The 22,866-nt window shown below is 36.3% G+C and overlaps 2 protein-coding genes across 5 annotated transcripts in view; one reads left to right on the top strand and one right to left on the bottom strand.

The window, feature by feature from the left end:
- LOC110441765 (syndetin-like) overlaps positions 1–13,500 on the bottom strand; it is a 32,746-nt gene extending 19,246 nt beyond the window's left edge. For all 4 annotated transcript variants that reach the window (XR_002461919.1, XR_002461920.1, XM_021485010.1 and 1 more), the window contains exons 1-19: positions 13,384–13,500; positions 11,527–11,604; positions 10,937–11,041; positions 10,108–10,179; positions 9,633–9,757; positions 8,816–8,969; positions 8,005–8,087; positions 7,017–7,158; positions 6,551–6,691; positions 6,039–6,168; positions 5,723–5,894; positions 5,425–5,523; positions 5,066–5,156; positions 4,452–4,658; positions 4,152–4,252; positions 3,150–3,238; positions 2,375–2,466; positions 1,501–1,527; positions 917–1,039 (exon numbers count right to left, since the gene is read on the bottom strand). Coding sequence is in view for 2 of the 4 variants with exons in the window: in XM_021485010.1 (XP_021340685.1) it covers positions 917–1,039; positions 1,501–1,527; positions 2,375–2,466; positions 3,150–3,238; positions 4,152–4,252; positions 4,452–4,658; positions 5,066–5,156; positions 5,425–5,523; positions 5,723–5,894; positions 6,039–6,168; positions 6,551–6,691; positions 7,017–7,158; positions 8,005–8,087; positions 8,816–8,969; positions 9,633–9,757; positions 10,108–10,179; positions 10,937–11,041; positions 11,527–11,604; positions 13,384–13,434 (2,082 nt within the window). In the remaining 2 variants the exon portion in view is untranslated. The remainder of the gene's footprint in view (positions 1–916; positions 1,040–1,500; positions 1,528–2,374; positions 2,467–3,149; positions 3,239–4,151; positions 4,253–4,451; positions 4,659–5,065; positions 5,157–5,424; positions 5,524–5,722; positions 5,895–6,038; positions 6,169–6,550; positions 6,692–7,016; positions 7,159–8,004; positions 8,088–8,815; positions 8,970–9,632; positions 9,758–10,107; positions 10,180–10,936; positions 11,042–11,526; positions 11,605–13,383) is intronic.
- Positions 13,501–13,602: 102 nt separating this feature from the next.
- LOC110441768 (chromodomain-helicase-DNA-binding protein 1-like) overlaps positions 13,603–22,866 on the top strand; it is a 28,487-nt gene continuing 19,223 nt past the window's right edge. The window contains exons 1-9 of the mRNA XM_021485013.1: positions 13,603–13,770; positions 14,627–14,739; positions 15,727–15,833; positions 17,115–17,244; positions 18,136–18,258; positions 19,546–19,702; positions 20,050–20,208; positions 20,838–20,948; positions 21,309–21,479. Coding sequence (XP_021340688.1) covers positions 13,671–13,770; positions 14,627–14,739; positions 15,727–15,833; positions 17,115–17,244; positions 18,136–18,258; positions 19,546–19,702; positions 20,050–20,208; positions 20,838–20,948; positions 21,309–21,479 — 1,171 coding nt within the window. The 5' untranslated portion in view covers positions 13,603–13,670. The remainder of the gene's footprint in view (positions 13,771–14,626; positions 14,740–15,726; positions 15,834–17,114; positions 17,245–18,135; positions 18,259–19,545; positions 19,703–20,049; positions 20,209–20,837; positions 20,949–21,308; positions 21,480–22,866) is intronic.

Below are 22,866 nucleotides of genomic sequence, written 5' to 3'. Positions count from 1 at the left end.
CGTCAGACCACATTTAGAGTACGGAACACCTATATGGTCCCCAATCTTTATCAAAGACAAAATCTCCATCGAAAATGTTCAAAGAAGGGCTACAAAACGGATAAAAAATCTATCAAATCTACCATATGATGAAAGGCTACGAAAACTGGGACTGCCTACACTCGAGTATAGAAGGGAAAGAGCCGACCTAGTCGAAATCTATAAGATCCTAAATAACATCGACCATGTAGACCACGAACTCATGTTTAAACCGGCATCAAATATGGGGACCAGGAGGCATCCAAAAAAGCCTTGAAGTAAACAAAAATGTCTTCAGCAATAGAACAATAACAACATGGAACAGTCTACCGGAAGTGATTGCTACAGCAATGAACCTAAACAGCTTCAAAACATTACAGGATTACTGAACAACCATAACATTACCAACAGGTCCAAATTCCAGGCCTCTTTTTACAATTAGTACCATGTACATCGCATGTGTTTTAAATTAGGTCAACTTTTACAGGTCATTCGAGACCAAATCAACAAGTGCAAACTTTTAACGGAACGTGTGTAAATAGACGTAGGTTTCATATAGAGAGAACTGTTTTTGTCAAGTATAATGTGTGAGCAACAAGGCTACTGTATATACTGCCACAACTCATCAATGTGTAAATAATGGACTTTTATCATTTTATGTGCAACCGGTTGGACACTATATATAAGTAAAGGATATACAATCAAGACATCACCAAAAGCTAAAAAGCTTACAACGATGTATTTTACAGCGAAAGATACAGCAAAAGGTTACAGATATTATTACTGCATAGGTGAGGGAGGCGGGGTTGAATGGATTATTGAGGAGTACTGCCCTTCTCAGTATATTACAGATGGAGGGGTGATATCAATGAAGTATAATAGAGGGTACCTATCTTACCCTGCCATTCTCTTGGTCAGTGGGGGGAGCCCCAGGTATAGGTGCCTCTGCTATCAGGTTGTTCCTGATCCTCTGAAGTGTCATGTGCATTCGATTATTGAGGGATCGCTCATTCATCACCCACTGAGGAGACAAAAGAAAACGATTACAAGTCTACTAATAATGTCTAAGGGGACAGTAACCAAAATGGATCACCGTGTTGATTGATTGATTGAATCATTGATTGATTGATTGATTGATTCATATTCATCATTCATATTCATTCATTCATATTCATCATTCATTCATATTCATTCATTCATATTCATTCATATTCGTGCATATTCATTCATATTCATTCATTCATATTCATTCATTCATATTCATTCATATTCGTTCATATTCATTCATATTCATTCATTCATACAAAATTCAGCAGATGAATTACATCAATTTAATGTTGTATCAAAAGAAGAATATTGATGGGTGTTCTTACTAACAAAATAGACACACAATGCAATATACTTTAATACAGCAGTACTGGTATTTCTAAGGATTCGCAGACACTATCAGTTATCATCTAAATCAAACCATGTAGTACTTACCGTATCTGCTCCAAAGAATATATGAACCTACAAATAAATCAAACACTTTTATCACTGACATGTTAACACTGATGACACTTATACTAAACACTGACAACAATTATACTGTCAATTTGTCATGGTAACACTGACAACAATTCTACTGTCAATTTGGCATGGTAACACTGACGACACTTATGCTGTCAATTTGCCATAGTAACACTGACAACACTTATAATGTCAATTTGGCATGGTAACACTGACAACACTTATGCTGTCAATTTGCCATGGTAACACTGACGACACTTATGCTGTCAATTTGCCATAGTAACACTGACGACACTTATGCTGTCAATTTGCCATGGTAACACTGACAACACTTATGCTGTCAATATGTCATGGTAACACTGAAAACACTTATGCTGTCAATATGTCATGGTAACACTGACAACACTTATACTGTCAATATCAACCATATTATATATGAACATGGCCATCAGCAAACAATAGATAACAATATAAACTTTTTATAACAACAATTATGAAATAAAATTTATCAACCTTTACCTTTATTATTTATGTTAGCCTGGATGGAAGCATGCAGGCGATCTTAAAGTATATGACTGTTTTTCAAGTACGAGGTTATTAATCACACATGTATAGACCATCTGTCATGACAAGTGAGCACTAAAATATTGTATTAGTTCTTTATTTATATAATTTCCTTTGTTGTAATTATGTTTCAGTGTATTATGTTTCACTGATTTTGAGTGATTAGCTCCGTTTTGTGTACATATGTTTAATGTTGGATACACGAGATATAGATTTCCACTTCTCTATATACTTACTGTTTACAGGTAATATATACTTACCGTATACGTCTCTATAAACTTACTGTATACAGGTAATATTCAAATAGCTGTGACATACTGTTGATCACGTCAAAAGCTATCGGTTTCAGGACGGTCATCATCTGCATATATTTACCTGTTCCAAGTTAACAAATGTTCTAAGTAAAACATGGACTAATACAATCAGTTACACCAGAATCATAAAACATTAATGTTTATCCAATCATTCATGTATATGTCTATATTAAAGGCCCCATACATCCTTTTACCTTTGTGAGCTCAATTGTGTCCCGACACAGAAATCAGAAGGTATGACAGTGACACAGTACATTATGTGTATCGGTACACAAGCTGTTAATCGGGTGTCCAAGTACACTGTTGATTTCTGGACAACACACATTGGTTCAAGTTTAAACCTTTTTCAAAACATCAAGCATTTAAAACACTACAGTAACACAATTTAGCATGTCATGTGACATCATGGTCAATCTCACCAGTATATTTATTACATTCCAATGTGTGTTTAGATAATTACCCAAAGTACTTATTAAGTTACAATAATGTTGTCTGATTAAATAGGCACTGCAAAACGCCAATCAGATTGGAATATTTCACCATTTAATCCACATGTCAATACTGTGTCTTCAGTCACCATTAAGAGGAAGGCAACAAAAACAAGTCACAGTGATAATGAGCAATAGTATTAAATATTTAGCCCTTTCACCACTGAATACCATAATGGACTCATCCAGATCAATGCATGCTAGAATCTACTTAATTTACATAGGGGTGAAAGGGTTAAGACCTGTTTCAGCTTACCTATCACCCTCAGAACATTGAGGGTTGTATTGGTCACAATTGGAATGTGTCTTTGATTTTTGTTTCTTGATGTTCTTCTTCTGTATTGCCTGAAATAAATAGACATTTAAGTTTTCTCTATTGTCTGATAAACTAAAATACTGACAAGGCCTTGCCTGTGTGTGACTGTACCCCCATGGTTTATTTTCAATAACAGGGACCTTGACCTTTTCCAGCTTGTGTGTGACTGTACCCCCATGGTTTATTTTCAATAACAGGGACCCTGACCTTTTCCAGCTTGTGTGTGACTGTGCCCCCATGGTTTTTAATAACAGGGACCTTGACCTTTTCCAGCCTGTGTGTGACTGTACCCCCATGGTTTATGTTTAATAACAGGGACCTTGACCTTTTCCAGGCTGTGTGTGATTGTACCCCCATGGTTTATCTTTAATAACAGGGACCTTGACCTTTTCCAGGCTGTGTGTGACTGTACCCCCATGGTTTATTTTTAATAACAGGGACCTTGACCTTTTCCAGCTTGTGTGTGACTGTACCCCAATGGTTTATTTTTAATAACAGGGACCCTGACCTTCTCCAGGCTGTGTGTGATTGTACCCCCATGGTTTATCTTTAATAACAGGGACCCTGACCTTTTCCAGCTTGTGTGTGACTGTGCCCCCATGGTTTTTAATAACAGGGAGCCTGACCTTTTCCAGCCTGTGTATGACTGTACCCCCATGGTTTATTTTTAATAACAGGGACCTTGACCTTTTCCAGCCTGTGTGTGACTGTACCCCCATGGTTTATTTTTAATAACAGGGAGCCTGACCTTTTCCAGCCTGTGTGTGACTGTACCCCCATGGTTTATTTTTAATAACAGGGACCTTGACCTTTTCCAGCCTGTGTGTGACTGTACCCCATTCATGTACTTTCATTATTTTTCAAATCTAAAAATCACTTTTCTATATATATGAATGGTAATGTTTGACTTATTTGACGCATGGGCTTATCAGGGTAAGGTACCTATTAGATTGTGCCTCTCCTGTGAGTTCATCAATATAATCCTGTTTGAGTTCATCGGGCTCGTCTGAGTCTGTGTCTCTACCTTCTCCATCTTCATCATCCTACAACACAAACAAAACAACCTATTAAAATTCAATCCATATCTAGCTGAACAAAAATGTCTTTTCTTGAAAAATTAAAAAATTTCACAAAACTCATGAAAAACCTTTAACTTTTATATTGATTTGAACTCATCCCAATATGGCTTTTAAAGTGTTACAACAATAAGGACCAACAAATTGAACAGTGTGTGGTATTTACCCAACTTCCAGAAAACACATCTTCGTTTTCTTCTTCATCAGGTTGGACATCAAATGGACTACCTTCATCCTTGTACTGGTCAAAGTAGCGCCCCCCTTCTCGATTGTGTCCGTTTGGCAATGATTCCTCCCCCTCTACTTCCTGTTGGGAATGCACTAGGGAGTTGGTGGCCGGAGAACGAGTCCAGCTCTGCATGAACCTGAATTCCTGATATCAAAGTAAAAGTTGTTATCTATTTATTACCATGAACCTAGGACTCCTGGTATCATATTTCCTATATTGTTACTACATGTACTACAATAATTTTATAAGTGGTTTCATTTGAGACCATAGTATTTCATACAATCATTTCTAACCTAAGCAAAACTATACAATGACATCATTGATGTCACTACAACCATGTTGTTGTTGATTGTAGGTAAGCAGGGTACCACATTTCATACATTAGGGATGTTCTGATACCGACCTAACAACCAAAACATGCAAACTGTGTCAGTTATACTGATATATCCTAGCTGATGTTGTCCTGGTCCCACCTTCTATTTATTTGTTATATATATAAACTGTCAGACAAAATGTTTGACAATAAAAGATGAACTGAACATTAGACTTACCAACAACTGTAGCAGAGTAAAGTTAGACTTGACAGGGCAGATCTCCCAGCCTTCGTTCTCCAGGAACATTCCTAGTTCTTCCATACGGTACCTAAGACAGGCAATACATTTTATAACTACTGGAAAGTACTGTTTAGCATAGAGTGTTGTTCAGAATTTATTATCATGTTTCCTTGTGGATAAACTTTTAAATATATATCACGATAAGTATAAGTGAAATCAGGGATAAATGTGAATATTTCTTCCATATAGAGCAATAGGTATCACTGATTTTCTATACAGAACGATACGTATCTCTGGTTTTCTGTAAAGAATTAAAGAAAGAAAATAAGACAATACCATGAGACACTAATACTGACCTGTGGTGGTTTTTGAAATAATTGAGACTCTGTTGTTTGAGGGAGTCTTGTAGACCTTCTGACTTGCTCCCGCAAAATTCCTCCCCTATCTCAATCAACCTGAAACAAATATAGTATGTCTATATATACCAGTAGTCATTGCTGATGACAGTGAAAACATAAATCAACCAGATGCAGATCTAGATAGGGTGACAAGGTCAAGAATTCATACTAATTTCTCCAGTTTACAGTGTTTTACCTGTTGGTACAGTGTTTTACCTGTTGGTACAGTGTTTTACCTGTTGGTACAGTGTTTTACCTGTTGACAAGGTCTAGCACTCGTATGAAGTCCTCTAGTTTGAAGTTGGCCATGTCTGTACCCAGGATATAAATCTTGACCTTTTGCTGGACGTCGTGCCATATCCGAGTCAGGCCATGGTCAAGCTTCTGACGTATGTACTTCATCTTCAATGTGATGTCCACATCCACACCTGTTGGATAATAATACTGGTCAGTTTGGATCGTGGTTTATCACTGGACAATACATGGTGCACATGTTTGGTGAGATGCATCACAGAACAATGTATATTCAGTATTTTTGCATCCATAATTATTTTGCAGAAACAAACACCTACCTGACTCCCGGATGAACTCTTCGTCGTGAGACTCATGCCACTGGATGGTTTTGTGGTAACTCTTCATCACTTCCCATAATGCTTTGCACAGATCTACCAAACATGGTTTGAAACTTTCCTGTGTTATATTCTGAAACACAAAATGACAGTTGAACAAATTTACAAAGTATACACAGGACAATTAAGGCTTGGTGGCTACCAGATCTTGCAGGTATCATAACTCAGTAATTGGAAAAGACAGCAGCTGATATTTAAGGTCGCTACAGATTGTTTAAAGCATAGGGATTTCTTAAAGAACACAAATAGCAAATAAACACAAATGCTTTTCACATATATACTGTCAATTAAATCATGAAAAAAAGAAGATTTATACATTACTAGAGCAACCATTTTTGTTGGTGTTGTACTGAGTCTCGTACATTTTTGTTAAAAATCCTGAGGCTTTGTTATAAATGGCAGGTCTTCATTTTGAGGTCAGCTATGGTGCAATATATCATTGCCAAAACACTTACCTTACAGAGATCTACGTAGGGTCGTTTCTGGAAGTTTGAGTTTCCTGTTCCAGCGCACAGCTCCACGTAGCCCAGAACAATCTGGAAGGCTGTACTATGTATGGCACTTGTGAAGTGCATGTGTAACTGATCCATGGCAGTCTGTAATTACAAAACACCCTCAAGGTCAAACAACCTTAAGGTCAAACACTTTCTGGCAGAGTCAATCTGATTTGATATTAGATGTGTTCTAAACAGTCCTTTAAGATCTCACAGCTAATCGGCATTTGTTTTTTGTAAGAAAAGTTATCTGATGATTCAAAATTATCAATATTATATTGTGACTTGAAATAAGATGCCTTGCATTTCAAGTACAAAAAAAGCCTGGCATTACAGGCAAAAAAACAAATATTCACATAAACACCTGTAGTCAATGATAAACTAAGACTTCAGATTAAGACAAAGTGGTGAAATGTGGTGTTCGTACCTGAGTTTTGTCCAGAAGTCTATAAGCTATCTGTACTTTCTCATAGTGGACAATGTCAAAGTGACTACATGTCTTGGACAAAGCAACATCCAGCTGTTCCTCAATCATCTCCAGCGTGTCCTGTAGTTTTGAACTCAGCTCACTGTAAATATAACAAGGGATGTATCTCATAGTAACTCTACTAACAGTCCAAAACTCCAACCTAGAACCTCTAAAAACTCCAACCTAGAACCTCTAAACTCAAAATGAATGCTCTACCATTGAGTTATCTTGTCCGAGTGATTGACATTTGTCCAGATCTCCTACACAGACTTCATGGTGGTGCATGGCAGGGAAGGTGGTGAACAGTGGTACTTATTAAGGCAGGTGTAGTCTACTTAAACTGAAGAAAATTATTAGCTCACAACACTCATAGGGGGACAGCGAGGACTACACTAAGGACGTGTACAGTGGACCACAGTAGCTGTTCTGTCCGCATCTGAGGAGATGTACGACCTTAGAGCGTGATCTGGATGGGCCTAGGACATTTTGAATCTCTGAGGGCCTTGTAAGGGGCAAATTACCACCTCACGTCGACCGAAGTCAGTGAATTGTAGACGTATAACATCTCAACCAACCAACCAACAATTGGCTCACAAAGATTTGATTTATTGCCTGCTTACGGTCAGCTATCTGCATACTTTATAAGACACATGGATTTGTTACACAATTCTAGTGACAGCTGTTGTAAGAGATTTACAGGTATATTGGAGAAAATACTTGTACCCATATGCCTATAAATTTATTTCTCATTCACTTGGCTATACCTACCATGTCCCATCGGACATTACATCTTTTAATTCAATTGCTGCTCCCATCAACAGCCATCTTACCTACATCAATACACATCAGCCATCCAGAGCTGCTTCTGGTATAGTTCTTTTAAACGTTTTTACTAATTTCAGAAGAAATGGAGAGTTTAATCTACAGAGTGTAAGAATAGTCTCACCTTATACAAGTAAAGTGTTTGAATGTGCTAGCCGCCTTCTGACATTCCAGACACAGCTGTATAGCACTGCAGTAGTCTTCCTCCTGAAACACAATCAAATCTGTTGACATGGAACCCTAAACACTAAAACTTGACTTAAATGATTTTCAGGGTGATAAAACCTGTTTTATTGTTTGGTAGTCCATGTTATAAGAATACCAGGTTATTCCTATTGTGGGACTCTATATTAGGAAGATGCAGGTGTGAGTATCCTTAAGTCCTGAACCTGGTTAGCTCCCCAATCACCTGGATAGCTTGACATATTTCTGTAATCCTTTTAGTTTGACAAAATCAGGTTTACAAATTACTTTATCCTTATTAACGGGGAAAACTGAATTAAATATGCATGATCGTTTATATCTTTTTCAATTGACAATTGAACATACATGTAGTATAGATTATTGATGTAAGTTACAGATTGTTTTGATGAGTGTGTTTCCATAGTTACTGTCCAATGTATGTATCACAAATGACAAACTCAAGGTAGGATAAGGTTCTTATCACACTTGTGTATGGGCGAATGGATCTTTATATCCTATAATCGTGGTAAAATAGCTACATCTTTTTTCTGACCATGAATGTTTTGGCTATTTTTACATGCATGGTGAAGATTATATTACTTTCTAAATTTTAAATGAAATATATGGTGTCCCTTAAACTACCTTAACCTAGCTGCTGTGGTTGTTATATACAGGAAGTGGGGAAATTTTTTAACTGGCTAAAGCATGTTTAATGACCATAGATAATAAAAAGCTATTACTGTACTATTTACCTCCATCATTTCCCTCAGCCTCAGATCTGTACGCTGTAGTGTTTTAATTGTCCTTAGGGACTTAAGTAGACCAATCAGCTGCTGTCGTTTTCTGTAGTTAGCCAACATCTTAAGGCTGGCAGTGGTAAAGCTTTTCCTTGCTCCAGATAGTTGTCTGGAAGATTTATTTTTCACATTTATTGCATGAAGTTAAATCAAATGAAACACACAGACACCTCTCATATACATACACCTCACCCTCTTCATTAATCCTATAAAGAAATGCCTGTTAGTAAATAAGTGCTATAAGGAAGTGCATGTTACTACTTTTCGATTTTTTAGTGTAACAACTGTACAATGTCACGGGATATAATAATATGCAATCCTAGTAAGGAGAATAATATCTTTGGCTGAATCAAAATACAGTATAAACTACATAGAAATCAAAACATTGAAAATTAACAAAGCTAACCTCTTTCAACAACAAGACCCTGAGCTTTTTATATATAAATATCAGATGCAAGATACCCTAAATATAGTACTGGATGTTTTGGGAAATGCAATCCCCCAAAAATATATATAAAAAAAACAATATCCATGACTTAATTACTTGTCTGTTCATGACTTACTTGTCTGTCTATGACCTACTTGTCTGTCCATGACTTATTTGTCTGTCCATGACTTACTTGTCTGTCCATGACTTATTTGTCTGTCCATGACTTACTTGTCTGTCCATGACTTATTTGTCTGTCCTTGACCTACTTGTCTGTCCATGACTTATTTGTCTGTCTTTGACCTACGTGTCTGCCATTGACTTACTTGTCTGTCCCTGACTTACCTGCGTCCGTTAGCACAGATGATGCTGGCAAGCTGTAGTGTTTTCTGTAGCTCCATCACTCTCTGTAACTCAGCCGCATAGGCAGGGTGATTCTGTAACACCACGTCGGACACTTTCTTGGAAACCTGGGAATGTGAATTATCTACAATTAGTTCCATTCAATGTAATATCATTAAATTTTAGTACACAGTTTAACGCTGTTACCAAATCATTTTTTTATTCTAAAGCTTTAGGTTGACTTTCAGTAATAGATACAATCATCTCTAATGGGGATTTAAGTTCTTGTTCTAAAATTTTAAGAAAAAAACTGACTATAACATACATTATACATCTACATATATAATACTAATGTCATTAGTCTGAAAAAAATCATCTCAAGGACTCAGATTTCACTACTGACTCAAGGAACTAATGTGAAAATAAACATGAGATAAAAACCTTTGATGGTGAACCGAAGCTTATTGTCAATACCCACCACTTGTAGCTGTTTCCTCAGTTTTTGTCTGTCCCGGTCAATCTGGTCCAGGTCAGGATCCTCCGGTACTTTCTATAATGTAGGAGACACAGTTTAAAAAAGTCTCATATTTTTAAGTAAGATTCATCATTTTACTTTGAAATTTAGAAATATGTACAGAGTATATAAAGATAACACTTTATACACAAACAATGTATGTAAAAACTTGTCATAACATTTAAGACAAAAGGGTCTCTTTGTCAAGGTTTCAACTCAGTAATAGCTCACTCAGTAATAGCTCACTCAGTAATAGCTCACTCAGTAATAGCTCACTCAGTAATAGCTTGAAAAAGAGGCCTGTTGATCTTGAAATGTTACACCATGTTTCTACATACATTGTGGTCGGGTGGCGCAGTGGATAGCGCACCTTCCTTTCACCAAGGCGACCGGGGTTCGATTCCCCGATCGGACGCGAAAAGGTACAGGGTCACCTGCCCAACCACATGGGTTTTCCCCGGGTACTCCGGTTTCCTCCCACATTTAAGACCCTACACGCGCTTACAGCTGGACCAACAAGAGTGATTAATATAAGTTGAAATAACTAGTTTCATAATTGTTGTAAAATAAATATAGTTTATATTGTGTGTAAAGTGATTAAAGAAAATTTTAATAAATAAAATGTCAGAGTTTATCCCTTTCTTTTTCCCTTTTTAAATTGATGTTCACCAGATAGCTCTAAATTGTAAATTCATCTGAAGTGTTGATGTAACTTTGACTGGTTGTCATTCTGACTATTTTTTTTTCTACAGTTGAGATAAGAATTATTATCGAAGGTGTCCGAGTTAATGACCTGGAGTTCGAAGCTGCTGGTGTCAACATCTTCATCATTGTAGTACACTTCCTCTATGTTTTCCAGCACCTCCTGCTCCTCGTGGGGGTTAACCATGTGACTGTGCTGTAAAACAGGGCAACAGATACAGTCAAGTGGACAATTCCTTTTTTGACATCTGCATATTATACAAATTCATTATCCACACATTTCTTTAGAATTTGATTGTTTTTGTGTAATGATATTACAGGGCCTTGGTCTTTGCCTGATAATTGTTCTGGTGTTATATGGGCTGATAATACAGCTATAGAAAATATAACAAACTTCAAACTTTTGATATAAATATAGCCTATTGAAATATCCAATTTAAACGCAAAAAAATCTTATCATATGATCGGGACAAAGAATTGTCTCAAATTTCAGAAGATAATTTGGCTTTTCCAGCTTCATCATTATAATGTAATTTTACTGCATTATATATTTTATATGTCACATAATTTCAAAATCTCTATTGCTATAGCCAAAATTAAATGTAGAGTTTGATGTTTGTGAGAAAATTCCTTGTCAGGGGACAAAGCATGGCTTGTACAGATGTGTTTTTAAACATTTACCTTGTACTTTGTGATAGCAGGCTCTCCTGTAAACAAGTCATGGTTGATATCATCTTCTACTGGAGATTGCACTGATTCCTGTCAAAAAGAATTATTAATATTATTAAAAAGAATAATATTACCTGTAGATGCCATGTTTTTAAAAATGTTTGAATAGTATCATAATTTTTCATGATTAAATTAAATCAATAGGTAAAAAACTAAATATTATCCGACATAGAGGGTAAAGATAGTACAATGGGATATGGCATGCGAGTTCAAGGTGTAATATGCTCAGCAACTAACATTTTATTACCACTTTATACTATTAACCCTGAATGCACGATCATCATCTTCTGTGAAAGGAACATATTCTTCGTACACATACGGTACATATAATGTATGTATAATGTAAATATCCCAGCAATACACTGTACTTATATAACTTGATCCACTAGGTAAGAATTTGTAAATAGATTAAAAGGGTTTATAAAAAAGGGCTTAGTATATATGAATGCGCTACTTCAAAACAAGATAGCTGCATTAGCAGTGCCACAATATCCTGTCCGTGACAGTTTGATATATATAGCAGTGCGGAATGAAAGCACCAGAAGATTTGTAAGGTCCTGATAGAGCTTTGTATATTATATTGTTCCACAATGACTGGATATAAGAGTCATATTAAAGTTTGTTGTTTACAATCTTTGGAAAACAAGGCTGCCCCAGCTCAACATCACATTTCTTCTAATGTCAGTTTAATTGCCTTACCAATGTGAGGAAAGTTCATGAATCCTATAATTATAAATCAGTAATATAATCATTGTAAGCAAACCTAGTCACTTAACATTTGTAACCTTTACAGACAGTTGATTTGCTGTTGAGAAAATGGATCTCAGCATGCAGAGGCATACTCTACGTTTGAGTGAGTTTCTTTCATGGTTGCCAGCTGGCCTCAGCCCCACAAACTGTTTTATTTTAATACATTCATAATTGCACAGTATTTTAATGCGACAACAGGTCAATGAAATCCTTTTGCATTTGTCCCCATCTTTATCAGGTCCAGTACACTCTGCCGATTGAGCTATATAGCTGTAAAGACCTATAATAGCTCTATTGACCTATCTGAAATAGGTCTTTTGAGCTGTTTTCAAATGATTTTCTTTTTTAAGGAAAAAAAACCAAAGTCGCTTTTAAAAGAAGATTGTATCATTAGGTGGAAAACAAAAGAAATTAAATATAAGGATTCTTTTTAAAAAATAATGATGTAAAAAAATCGAAAATTATACACTTATGAAAAATGAAAAGCAATCTGATTAAAATCATATGTTACATGGCTTCGTTAACTTCGTACTACGCAGATTTTAATCAGATTGAATGAAAATAAACATCTAACTGTATGCTTTTTGTAGTCAACATTACCATAAACCTTATTGTTTTATGCGACTTTGCTTTAATTTAATGAAAATTGAAATCTTGAGAAAATATAGCTCAATACAGCTATAATGTATAGGTGTATATAGATATATATGTCTTTATAGCTATATAGCTCAATCGGCAGCATGTACTGGTCCTGTTTATTACATGTTCAAATATCATTTACAGTACTCACTCAGTGAGTAGGCACACCAGCTTCACAGGGCTACAGGTCAGAATTTATTACGGGTTGTTATATGTGCACACTTACTACTACTAGAGTAGGTTACTCAACTAATACATATAAAAATCACGCCTACTTCGATTATTGATAAAATAATAATTGTTAACGTTACATGTAAGTACACAACTCTGCCCTGCCCACTTTTTATACCATCACCTAGTAAAATTAAACAATGCCAAATTAAACGCCTACATATTACATGATCAGTATAGTTTATTTACCTGTTTTCTGAGGAAGTTTTGGAATTTTCTTTTAATGTCCATGACAGCCATTAAAACAAAATTTGGAAACTGAATTATTGACAGCTCGACACTTCATCCATTGGAAGCCATATTGGAAAAATTGTTGATGGAACACCTCGGTAGTTTACTTTAGACACCATTATAAAAAGACAATGAGCCCCGAAAAGAAATGGGCGATAACTCTAATGTTAACCCGGGAAATATGCAAGCAAGCATAAACATTGTGTGTTTTTATTGACATAACAGTACAGCAACTAGACACAAACATGCACGACATGAGTAGTGACAGTGATGGAGAGTGCTCAAAAGAAATTCAGAGAAAATACATCGACAGCAATGATAAGTTGAAGGATTTTGGATGGACTGGTGAGAGCAAAGGCCTTTCATGACTTTCCGTGTGGATGTCAATGCAATCTTAATCAGAGATCTGTGTCAATATTCATGAAACCTTTCTAACGCTCAAACTCAGATTTTGTGCTAAACCCAAATTCTTGTTCCAGTGATAAATTAATAACAAGCCACAATTTGTGAATAATACGAAATAATTTTGATGTCAGAGACGCCGAATAAATACCAAGATATAAGACATTTGGCACAGAGTTCATCCTTGAGTATGGGAATGGTTTCATGAATACATATGAAAGTTTTATTTAAATTCGGTAAAGTTACAAACTACAAAACATAAGCTGTAATGAGCTTTTGACCGAAAATGCATGCCCTTGTGTCAGCAGTAATCTTATGTTTTACTTTTGAATTATTTTAAAACAATGTTGGTGTCTATGATGTAGCAATTCATTCCGAATTTATTCATTCATCCACATCTTTACCTATGTAACAGCTAGGAGACGAAAAATGCACGGCCAGACCGGGTTAGAACACTGGACCATCCGAACTCAAGTTAAGACAAATGCTCCACCAATTGAGCCATCCGCCCACTGACGATGGACCTAGTCTACACCTATATAACATCCCCCACCCTAGTAACCATGTTCATTCACCTGACTTATAAAAGGTTGAGCACAACCCTTTTTTTAGTCCAAATGTTTAAAGAACTTTGATGTTTTTTTATATATCACTTTGTTCCCAATTTTCAGTGACAAAAAATGTTACTGTAACTGTTACCCAAATGCATGATTATTACCCATATGTGGGGTTGTGCCTAACTTATATACTTCATTGTTTAGGATTACTGAATCTTTATTACTTGTACTATATATTACAGATCTCCCATTACGTCCATATCAGCTGACTGGAGTGAACTGGCTTATTGAGTGTTATCAAAAAGGTCACGGTGCTATTCTTGGAGATGAAATGGGTCTCGGCAAAACTTGCCAGGTAATCAGTTTAAAATTGAAAGATTGTAAAATAAATGATTATCGTATCACTGTTTTGGGGTTTCATCACTAGCTGTCAGTCAATGATGTGTTTTTGATAATTTTAATAAACTGCATGAAATAATCTTACACAACATGACATCCTAATCCTGTTTGATGGTACATTTACATTATGACACCACATCTTTCATAGAACTTTCTTTCATTCAGAATTTTTAAATCATGCACATATATATTTGGTACAGAGAAAAGCTACGTTTTATCTCACCTGGCACAAAGAGTCAAATAAACTGATGCCATGGTGTGTAATCTGTCCATCTTCTGTCCAGCAGCAAATTCTTTTTCAAAAAACTTTGTAATAACCAATTGCTAAGGGTGATGATATTTAGCCATTTGCACGCTAAAAATGAAGGGCTATATATTAAGCCTTTTCATAGGAATGACCTTGACCTACTTTCAAGGTCACAAGGGTCAAATATGTTTAAACCAACTTTCATAATATAAAAGATGCATAGGGTTATGCTATTTTGCCAGAAGCATGTTAATATGAATGGCTATCAAGTTTCTTCCTATGAATGATTTTGATCAACCCTCTTTCAAGGTCACAGGAGTAAAATAAATTCAAATATTTCAACAAAGATTCAGAAAGTGTGGAGTAGTAAAATGTCCCCATACCTGTTGTTTTTGTGTCCGACTAGTGTTACTGTTGTTTTTGTGTCCGACTAGTGTTACTGTTGTTTTTGTGTCCGCGGGACTAGTGTTACTGTTGTTTTTGTGTCCGACTAGTATTACTGTTGTTTTTGTGTCTGACTAGTGTTACTGTTGTTTTTGTGTCCGCCTAGTGTTACTGTTGTTTTTGTGTCCGACTAGTGTTACTGTTGTTTTTGTGTCCGACTAGTGTTATTGTTGTTTTTGTGTCCGACTAGTGTTATTGTTGTTTTATACTGAGATTTTATATTGTGGTTCAATATTTCTGTTTAATTGTCAGACCATAGCATTCCTGGCATACATAGATTCCAGAGCCAAGAAGTGGCACCCAAACCTGATCATCTGTCCTCGGTCCATCTTGGAGAACTGGGTAGCTGAGCTTACAAAGTAGGTGCATGTATACTTGTATACTGTTTTTACTGGTTGCCGTCTTGCTAGTTTACTTTTTATTCCATGGTGCAGCGGCGGCGTCCATCGGTCCGTCTGTCTGTCCGACGTCTGGCGTCAATATTTTACTTTAAACAACTTCTTCTTAATAACCAAAAGGCCTAGGGTGATAATATTTGGCCTGAAGCAAACTGTGATGAAGGGCTACCAAGTTAGTTCAAATGAATGACCTTTACTTATATTCAAGGTCACAGGGGTCAAATATGCTAAAAACCTTGAAACAACTTCTTCTCAATAACCAAGAGGCCTAGGATAATGATATTTGGCCAGTAGCATGCTGGGATGAAGGTCTACCAAATGAATAACATTGACAAATATTCAAGGTCACAATGGTTAAATATGTTAAAACCTTTAAACCACTTCTTCTAAATAACTAAGAGGCCTATGGTGTAGATATTTGGCCAGTAGCATGCTGTGATGGCCTACCAAGTTTGTTCAAATGCATGACATTCGTCCATTTTCAAGGTCACAGGGGTCAATTGTCTTAACAAATTTTTAAACAACTTCTTCTGAATAACTAAGAGGCCTAGGATAATGATATTTGGCCAGTACCATGCTAGGATGAAGGGTTACCAAGTTTGTTCAAATGAATGACCTTTACTTATTTTCAAGGTCACAGGGGTCAAATATGTTTAAAACCTTTAAAAAACTTCTTCTCAATAACCCGAAAGTCCTAGGATGATGTTATTTGGCCAGTAGCATGCTGGGATAAAGGGCAACCAGGTTTATTCAAATGAATGACCTTTACATATACTCAGGTCACAGGGGTCAAATATGATTAAAACCTTTAAACGACTTCTTCTCAATTAGCCAAAGGCCAAGGGTGATGATATTTGGTCATTAACAGGCTGGGATAATAGCAAACTAATCTTCAATGAACGTAATGGAAAAAAACAAGTGTGCTAAAATAATTTCTGTTGGAAAAGAATTATCTCTACAAAATTGTCTTTGAATGGTGAATGATTGCCATATATTGACCTGAACCTGTAAATGTTGATTATAAGTAACCTGTCAGAATCTAGTCACGACTAGAAAGCGCAAGCTTTCAACACCCTTCTGGTGTCTTTCTCTAATTATAAGTGGAGACACGTGTCACATTACTAACAATGATCATTATCCTGTGACAAAATGTTGTGGTAGATCACTGGGAGCTCATATCAGCATTTTCATTTTAATGCTAAATGCTTCAGTAACTTGTTGATTTCAATGATTTTTGTCTAGGTTTGCTCCTGAAATAAAAGTGAAGAGTTATGTAGGGAACAAAGATGAGAGGAATGCCCTGGCCAAGGAGCTGCGTACTCAAGTAAAGGCTGGCAGACAGCCCTTCAGTGTCCTTGTTACGACATATGAGGTACATCACGTGCACTATCATGTATTATTACATGCTTCCTTGCAGCCAAGTTTTTTTTCTTCATATTAGTGTTTCAAATGAATTTCTTCATGAGGATTTAAGTATGTAACAGATAGAGATTATTTTTTATGTCAATCACAGAAAATGTGCATTAAATGTCTGCCTTTTCCCTTTAGGTGTATGCCACACACAGTCATGAGTATTTTAGAAATTTGATTTCTCACATAGTTATGATTGGAATAATTTAAAAAAATGTGACAGTGGTTTACCATGACAAATACAGTGATTTAATGCTGTTTCTGTTTCACAGCAGCCTTTTATTTTTGGAGAAGGGGGGTACCATCAATTCTGCTAAAAGAAAACTCAGTAAAATACAGATGCATTTCTTCAGTTAAAGGAGCCTTATAATGGCTTATAAAGAAAAGAAATAGTATGTAACAGTGTAATTTGTTTTGTTCAGGTTTTTTTGTGTCCTCACAACATTTAAGTTTGTATGAAGACATGGGGTTGTAAAAGGCTACTGAAACTGAAGGTCAATTTGTTAGATTTGGTTGAATTTTTAAGCATCCACTTTCTATGACTTTTAAAGGAAATATAAAAAAAAAGGTTGATGCCTTTTTTCACTGTGACATAAGTTAGAGGAATGAAAGCTCCAAAGGTCAATATCACAAGGTCACTCGGGTTAAACATTTAGAAACATTAATTTATCTTAAAGTGTTGCTAGGGATATCACCACTCTCAATAAACTTGTTCACCAAGACAGAAGGAAGAAGTTGTGGATGATCAAAAGTCAAGGTCACAAGGATATTTAGTCAAAATGTCTTGAAACCTTAAGTTCTTATAATGCCATGAATGGAATGTCATTGTGTTTTTCTTGTTTTTGTGTTGTAGCTTTGTTTAAAGGATGCTGAGTTAAATGGTTTCCTGGCCTCCCAGGACTGGAGAGCGGTTGTAGTAGATGAGGCTCACCGTCTCAAAAACAGTGAATCTCTGCTGTACACAACTCTGAAACAGGTAATCTCTGCTTTACACAACTCTTAAACAGGTAATCTCTGCTGTACAACACTCTGAAACAGGTAATCTCTGCTGTACACAACTCTTAAACAGGTAATCTCTGCTTTACACAACTCTTAAACAGGTAATCTCTGCTGTACAAAACTCTGAAACAGGTAATCTCTGCTTTACACAACTCTTAAACAGGTAATCTCTGCTGTACAAAACTCTTAAACAGGTAATCTCTGCTTTACACAACTCTTAAACAGGTAATCTCTGCTGTACAAAACTCTCAAACAGGTAATCTCTGCTTTACACAACTCTTAAACAGGTAATCTCTGCTGTACAAAACTCTCAAACAGGTAAACTCTGCTTTACACAACTCTCAAACAAGTAAACTCTGCTTTACACAACTCTTCAACTGGTAATCTCTGCTGTACAAAACTCTTAAACAGGTAATCTCTGCTTTACACAACTCTTAAACAGGTAATCTCTGCTGTACAAAACTCTGAAACAGGTAATCTCTGCTTTACACAACTCTTAAACAGGTAATCTCTGCTGTACAAAACTCTTAAACAGGTAATCTCTGCTTTACACAACTCTTAAACAGGTAATCTCTGCTGTACAAAACTCTCAAACAGGTAATCTCTGCTTTACACAACTCTTAAACAGGTAATCTCTGCTGTACAAAACTCTCAAACAGGTAAACTCTGCTTTACACAACTCTCAAACAAGTAAACTCTGCTTTACACAACTCTTCAACTGGTAATCTCTGCTGTACAAAGCTCTTAAACAGGTAATCTCTGCTTTACACAACTCTTAAACAGGTAATCTCTGCTTTACACAACTTTTAAACAGGTAATCTCTGCTGTACAAAACTCTCAAACAGGTAAACTCTGCTTTACACAACTCTCAAACAGGTAAACTCTGCTGTACACAACTCGCAAACAGGTAAACTCTGCTTTACACAACTCTCAAACAGGTAATCTTTGCCGTACACAACTCTCAAACAGGTAATCTTTGCCGTACACAACTCTCAAACAGGTAATCTCTGCTGTACACAACTCGCAAACAGGTAATCTCTGCTGTACACAATTCTCCAACACAGGCAACAGGTAATCGCTACTTGACTCCATACTCTAACAGGTAATCTCTATATTTACAATATTCAAACAGGTAATCTCTATACCTGTGTATATGCAACACACAAATAGATAGATTGCTCAACACAACTCTCAAACTGGTTGTTTCTTGTAACATCACACAAGTAATCTGTACACATTTGATTGAGTTTTGTGTTTGTTACAGTGGAGTACGAGACACAGAGTGCTGTTGACTGGCACACCTGTACAGAACAACCTAGAAGAACTCTACTCTCTTCTTAGCTTCGTCTGCCCTTCAAGCTTCAGGCTGTCTGGCGTGGAGAAATTTCTCCGCAAGTTCAAGGACATCGAACGTTCAAAAGGTAGCAACTCAAAATATCAGCAGATAAAACTTAAGAAATGCAAGTACATGTCTAACTTTTCATTTTGTGTACACTACATGCTTACTAAGAGCGTGATGGACCAGAGTGTACTAAAGTAGGAAAAAGCAGATTATTTTCTCAGATCAGTTGCATTACATCAGAAAATTATTCTGTTTTACTAGACACAGGTAGTTAATATTTAAACGGGCAAGTGAACATTGAACAAGGAATAAAGTAATAGGAATAAAAACAAACTATTCCAAAACAGCTCCTTCTCCACTTTTGATAGTCAGAGAAAAGATTTTACGTGATCTGTGCTTAGTTGTATGATTTGGTGGTACTTATAGGTGTGTCTGAGCTACACGCCCTCCTTCAGCCCTACCTTCTGAGAAGGACCAAGGAGGGTGTACTGAAGGACCTACCCAAGAAATCTGAAGTTGTTCTCTACCATGGCATCTCCAAGCTACAGAAGAAAGTCTACAAGGCTATTCTCACCAAGGATCTTTGTAAGAAAGCCAGAACATTTTTTTTATATTAATGTCATACATTATGTATATCAATGTCATACATTTTTTTTATATTAATGTCATACATTATGTATATCAATGTCATACATTTTTTATATTAATGTCATACATTATGTATACCGTTGTCATACATTTTATATATTAATGTCATACATTATGTATATCGTTGTCATACATTATGTATATCAATGTCATACATTATGTATATCGTTGTCATACATTTTTTATATTAATGTCATACATTATGTATATTGTTGTCATACATTATGTATATCAATGTCCTACATTTAATATATTAATTTCATATATTATGTATATCAATGTCATACATTTATATATTAATGTCATACATTATGTATATCGTTGTCATACATTATGTATATCAATGTCATACATTATGTGTATCGTTGTCATACATTGTGGCATTTATGTCCTTATCAATGTTCTTTCTAAAGTTGTACTATGTTTGATGTTAATCACCGAAACACTGTTGTGTCGGACCTATTGTGTCTGACCTATTGTGTCTGACCTGTTGTGTCTGACCTGTTGTGTCTGACCTGTTGTGTCTGACCTGTTGTATCTGACCTGTTGTGTCTGACCTGTTGTAGCGGTCTTTCAGACGAGAGGTAACTATCCGGGTGGAGGAGGAGGAACTCCTCGCCTGATGAACATCCTAATGCAGCTCCGCAAGTGTGTCAACCATCCCTACCTCTTCGATGGTAAGATCAATTTAGCAAAACTTCAGAATTGGCATATCTGGTCTGAGACATTTTTCTTGAATCAGTAGTATGGAGATAAATTGCTTTCACACAAGCACAACCAATGAGGAAAACACAGTAGAGCAAGTAATTTTTAAGCACAAACTATGCAGGTGTCTTTATATGTGACAGGTGTATCTATGTACCTGTATGTGACAGGTGTAACTATGTACCTGTATGTGGCAGGTGTAGCTATGTACCTGTATGTGACAGGTGTGTCTATGTACCTGTATGTGACAGGTGTAGCTATGTACCTGTATGTGACAGGTGTAGCTATGTAACTGTATGTGAAAGGTGTCACCATGTATTTGTATGTAACAGGTGTAGAGCCGGAACCGTTTTTATTGGGAGAACACCTGGTGGAGGCCAGTGGTAAACTGGTGTTGATTGACAAGCTCCTTTCTCACCTAAAACAGACTGGCCACAAAGTGCTCCTCTTTTCTCAAATGACACACATGCTAGACATTATACAGGACTATCTTGGCTACAGAGGTAAGATTTCGACTATCTAAACTTGTTACAGGGACTTAAGCCTTTGTCTAAGCAGAAATAGCTCTACTGAGCTAATGCATGTATGTTTATGGTATGCGAGGATTAATAAATATTCTCGTTAAATAGATATTATTGGTAGTGACCATTTAAGATTTTATAAATGATTATGGATTACTTGCATTTGTGATGAAAGTTGATCAATTGTAATTGACATGAAATGCTTGTGTTTCCGATGCTTGATGCTACTTGATACTGAGAATCATTGTGTATCTAACTATTTGGTTCTATTTGATATCATGGTTTCCATGTGTTATTAATGTATGTTGATACTGTAGAATTCATGTTATGTATTTGATGATTTTGATATTTTGGCAACTTGTCAAACTACATTATTCCATTCAGTGTCCCTTATTTTTACCATTCCTATTCCATTCAAATTTAGAGATAAAAGCTAACATGTATTCATGAAACTTCTAATTAATATTCATGCACTCTTTATATAGAACTTGCTATATTCTTTAACACATAATAAGCATGCCAGCGGTAACAGCTCTCCTGCCCAATAATATCATACTTCACTTTGAGATCAATTGATATAATGATAATATCTATCTGTGTAGATAAGGCGGTATGAGGTGTGAAAGTCATTTAGCTGAATCAAAATTTATTTTATGACACATTTTTAGCTCACCGGCCCGAAGGGCAAGTGAGCTTATGCCATGGCGCAGCATCTGTCATCCGTCCGTCAACTTTTCCTTTAAAACGCTACTAGTCCTGAACGGCCCAGTAGATTTTGACTAAATTTGGTCTGGAGCATCCTTAGGCCAAGAGGACTCAATTTTGTATAAACTGTGAGTGTGGCCCCTCTGGGGGCAGAGGGGTGGGGCTGAATAGGGGAAATAGAGGTAAATCCTTTAAAATGCTTCTTCTACTGTAAGGATTTTGTATAAACGGTACTAGGATTGGCCCTCCTAGGGGCAGAGGGAAGGACCCAATAGGGGAAATAGAGGTAAAAAAACCTTTGAAATCCTACTTCTGCAATAGTGATTAAGGGATTTCATCCCAATTTTGTCTAGAGCATGCTTGGGCCAGTTTTGTATAAATGTTGGGTTTGGATCCCCTGTGGGGAGAGTTGCGGGGTCCAATAGGGAGAATAGAGGTAAAAACTTTTGAAATCCTTCTTCTACTATAAACATTTAGAGATTTTATCCCAATTTAGCTTGGAGTGTGGGGACTAAATTTTGTATAAAGGAAGGGTGAGAACCCTCTGGGTGCTGAGAGTTGCAGGGCCCAAAAGGGCAATTCAAGGTTAAAATCTTTCTTCATCTGTACCGTTGGAGGGATTTTATGTAATAAGAAAAAATTCCCATGGTTGCTTTATTATCCA

The sequence above is a fragment of the Mizuhopecten yessoensis genome, unplaced genomic scaffold (assembly GCF_002113885.1).
Source record: "Mizuhopecten yessoensis strain PY_sf001 unplaced genomic scaffold, ASM211388v2 scaffold716123, whole genome shotgun sequence".
Taxonomy (NCBI): Eukaryota; Metazoa; Mollusca; class Bivalvia; order Pectinida; family Pectinidae; genus Mizuhopecten; species Mizuhopecten yessoensis.
Note: the sequence above shows the minus strand (reverse complement) of the source record. Positions and strands in the feature narration are given on the sequence as shown.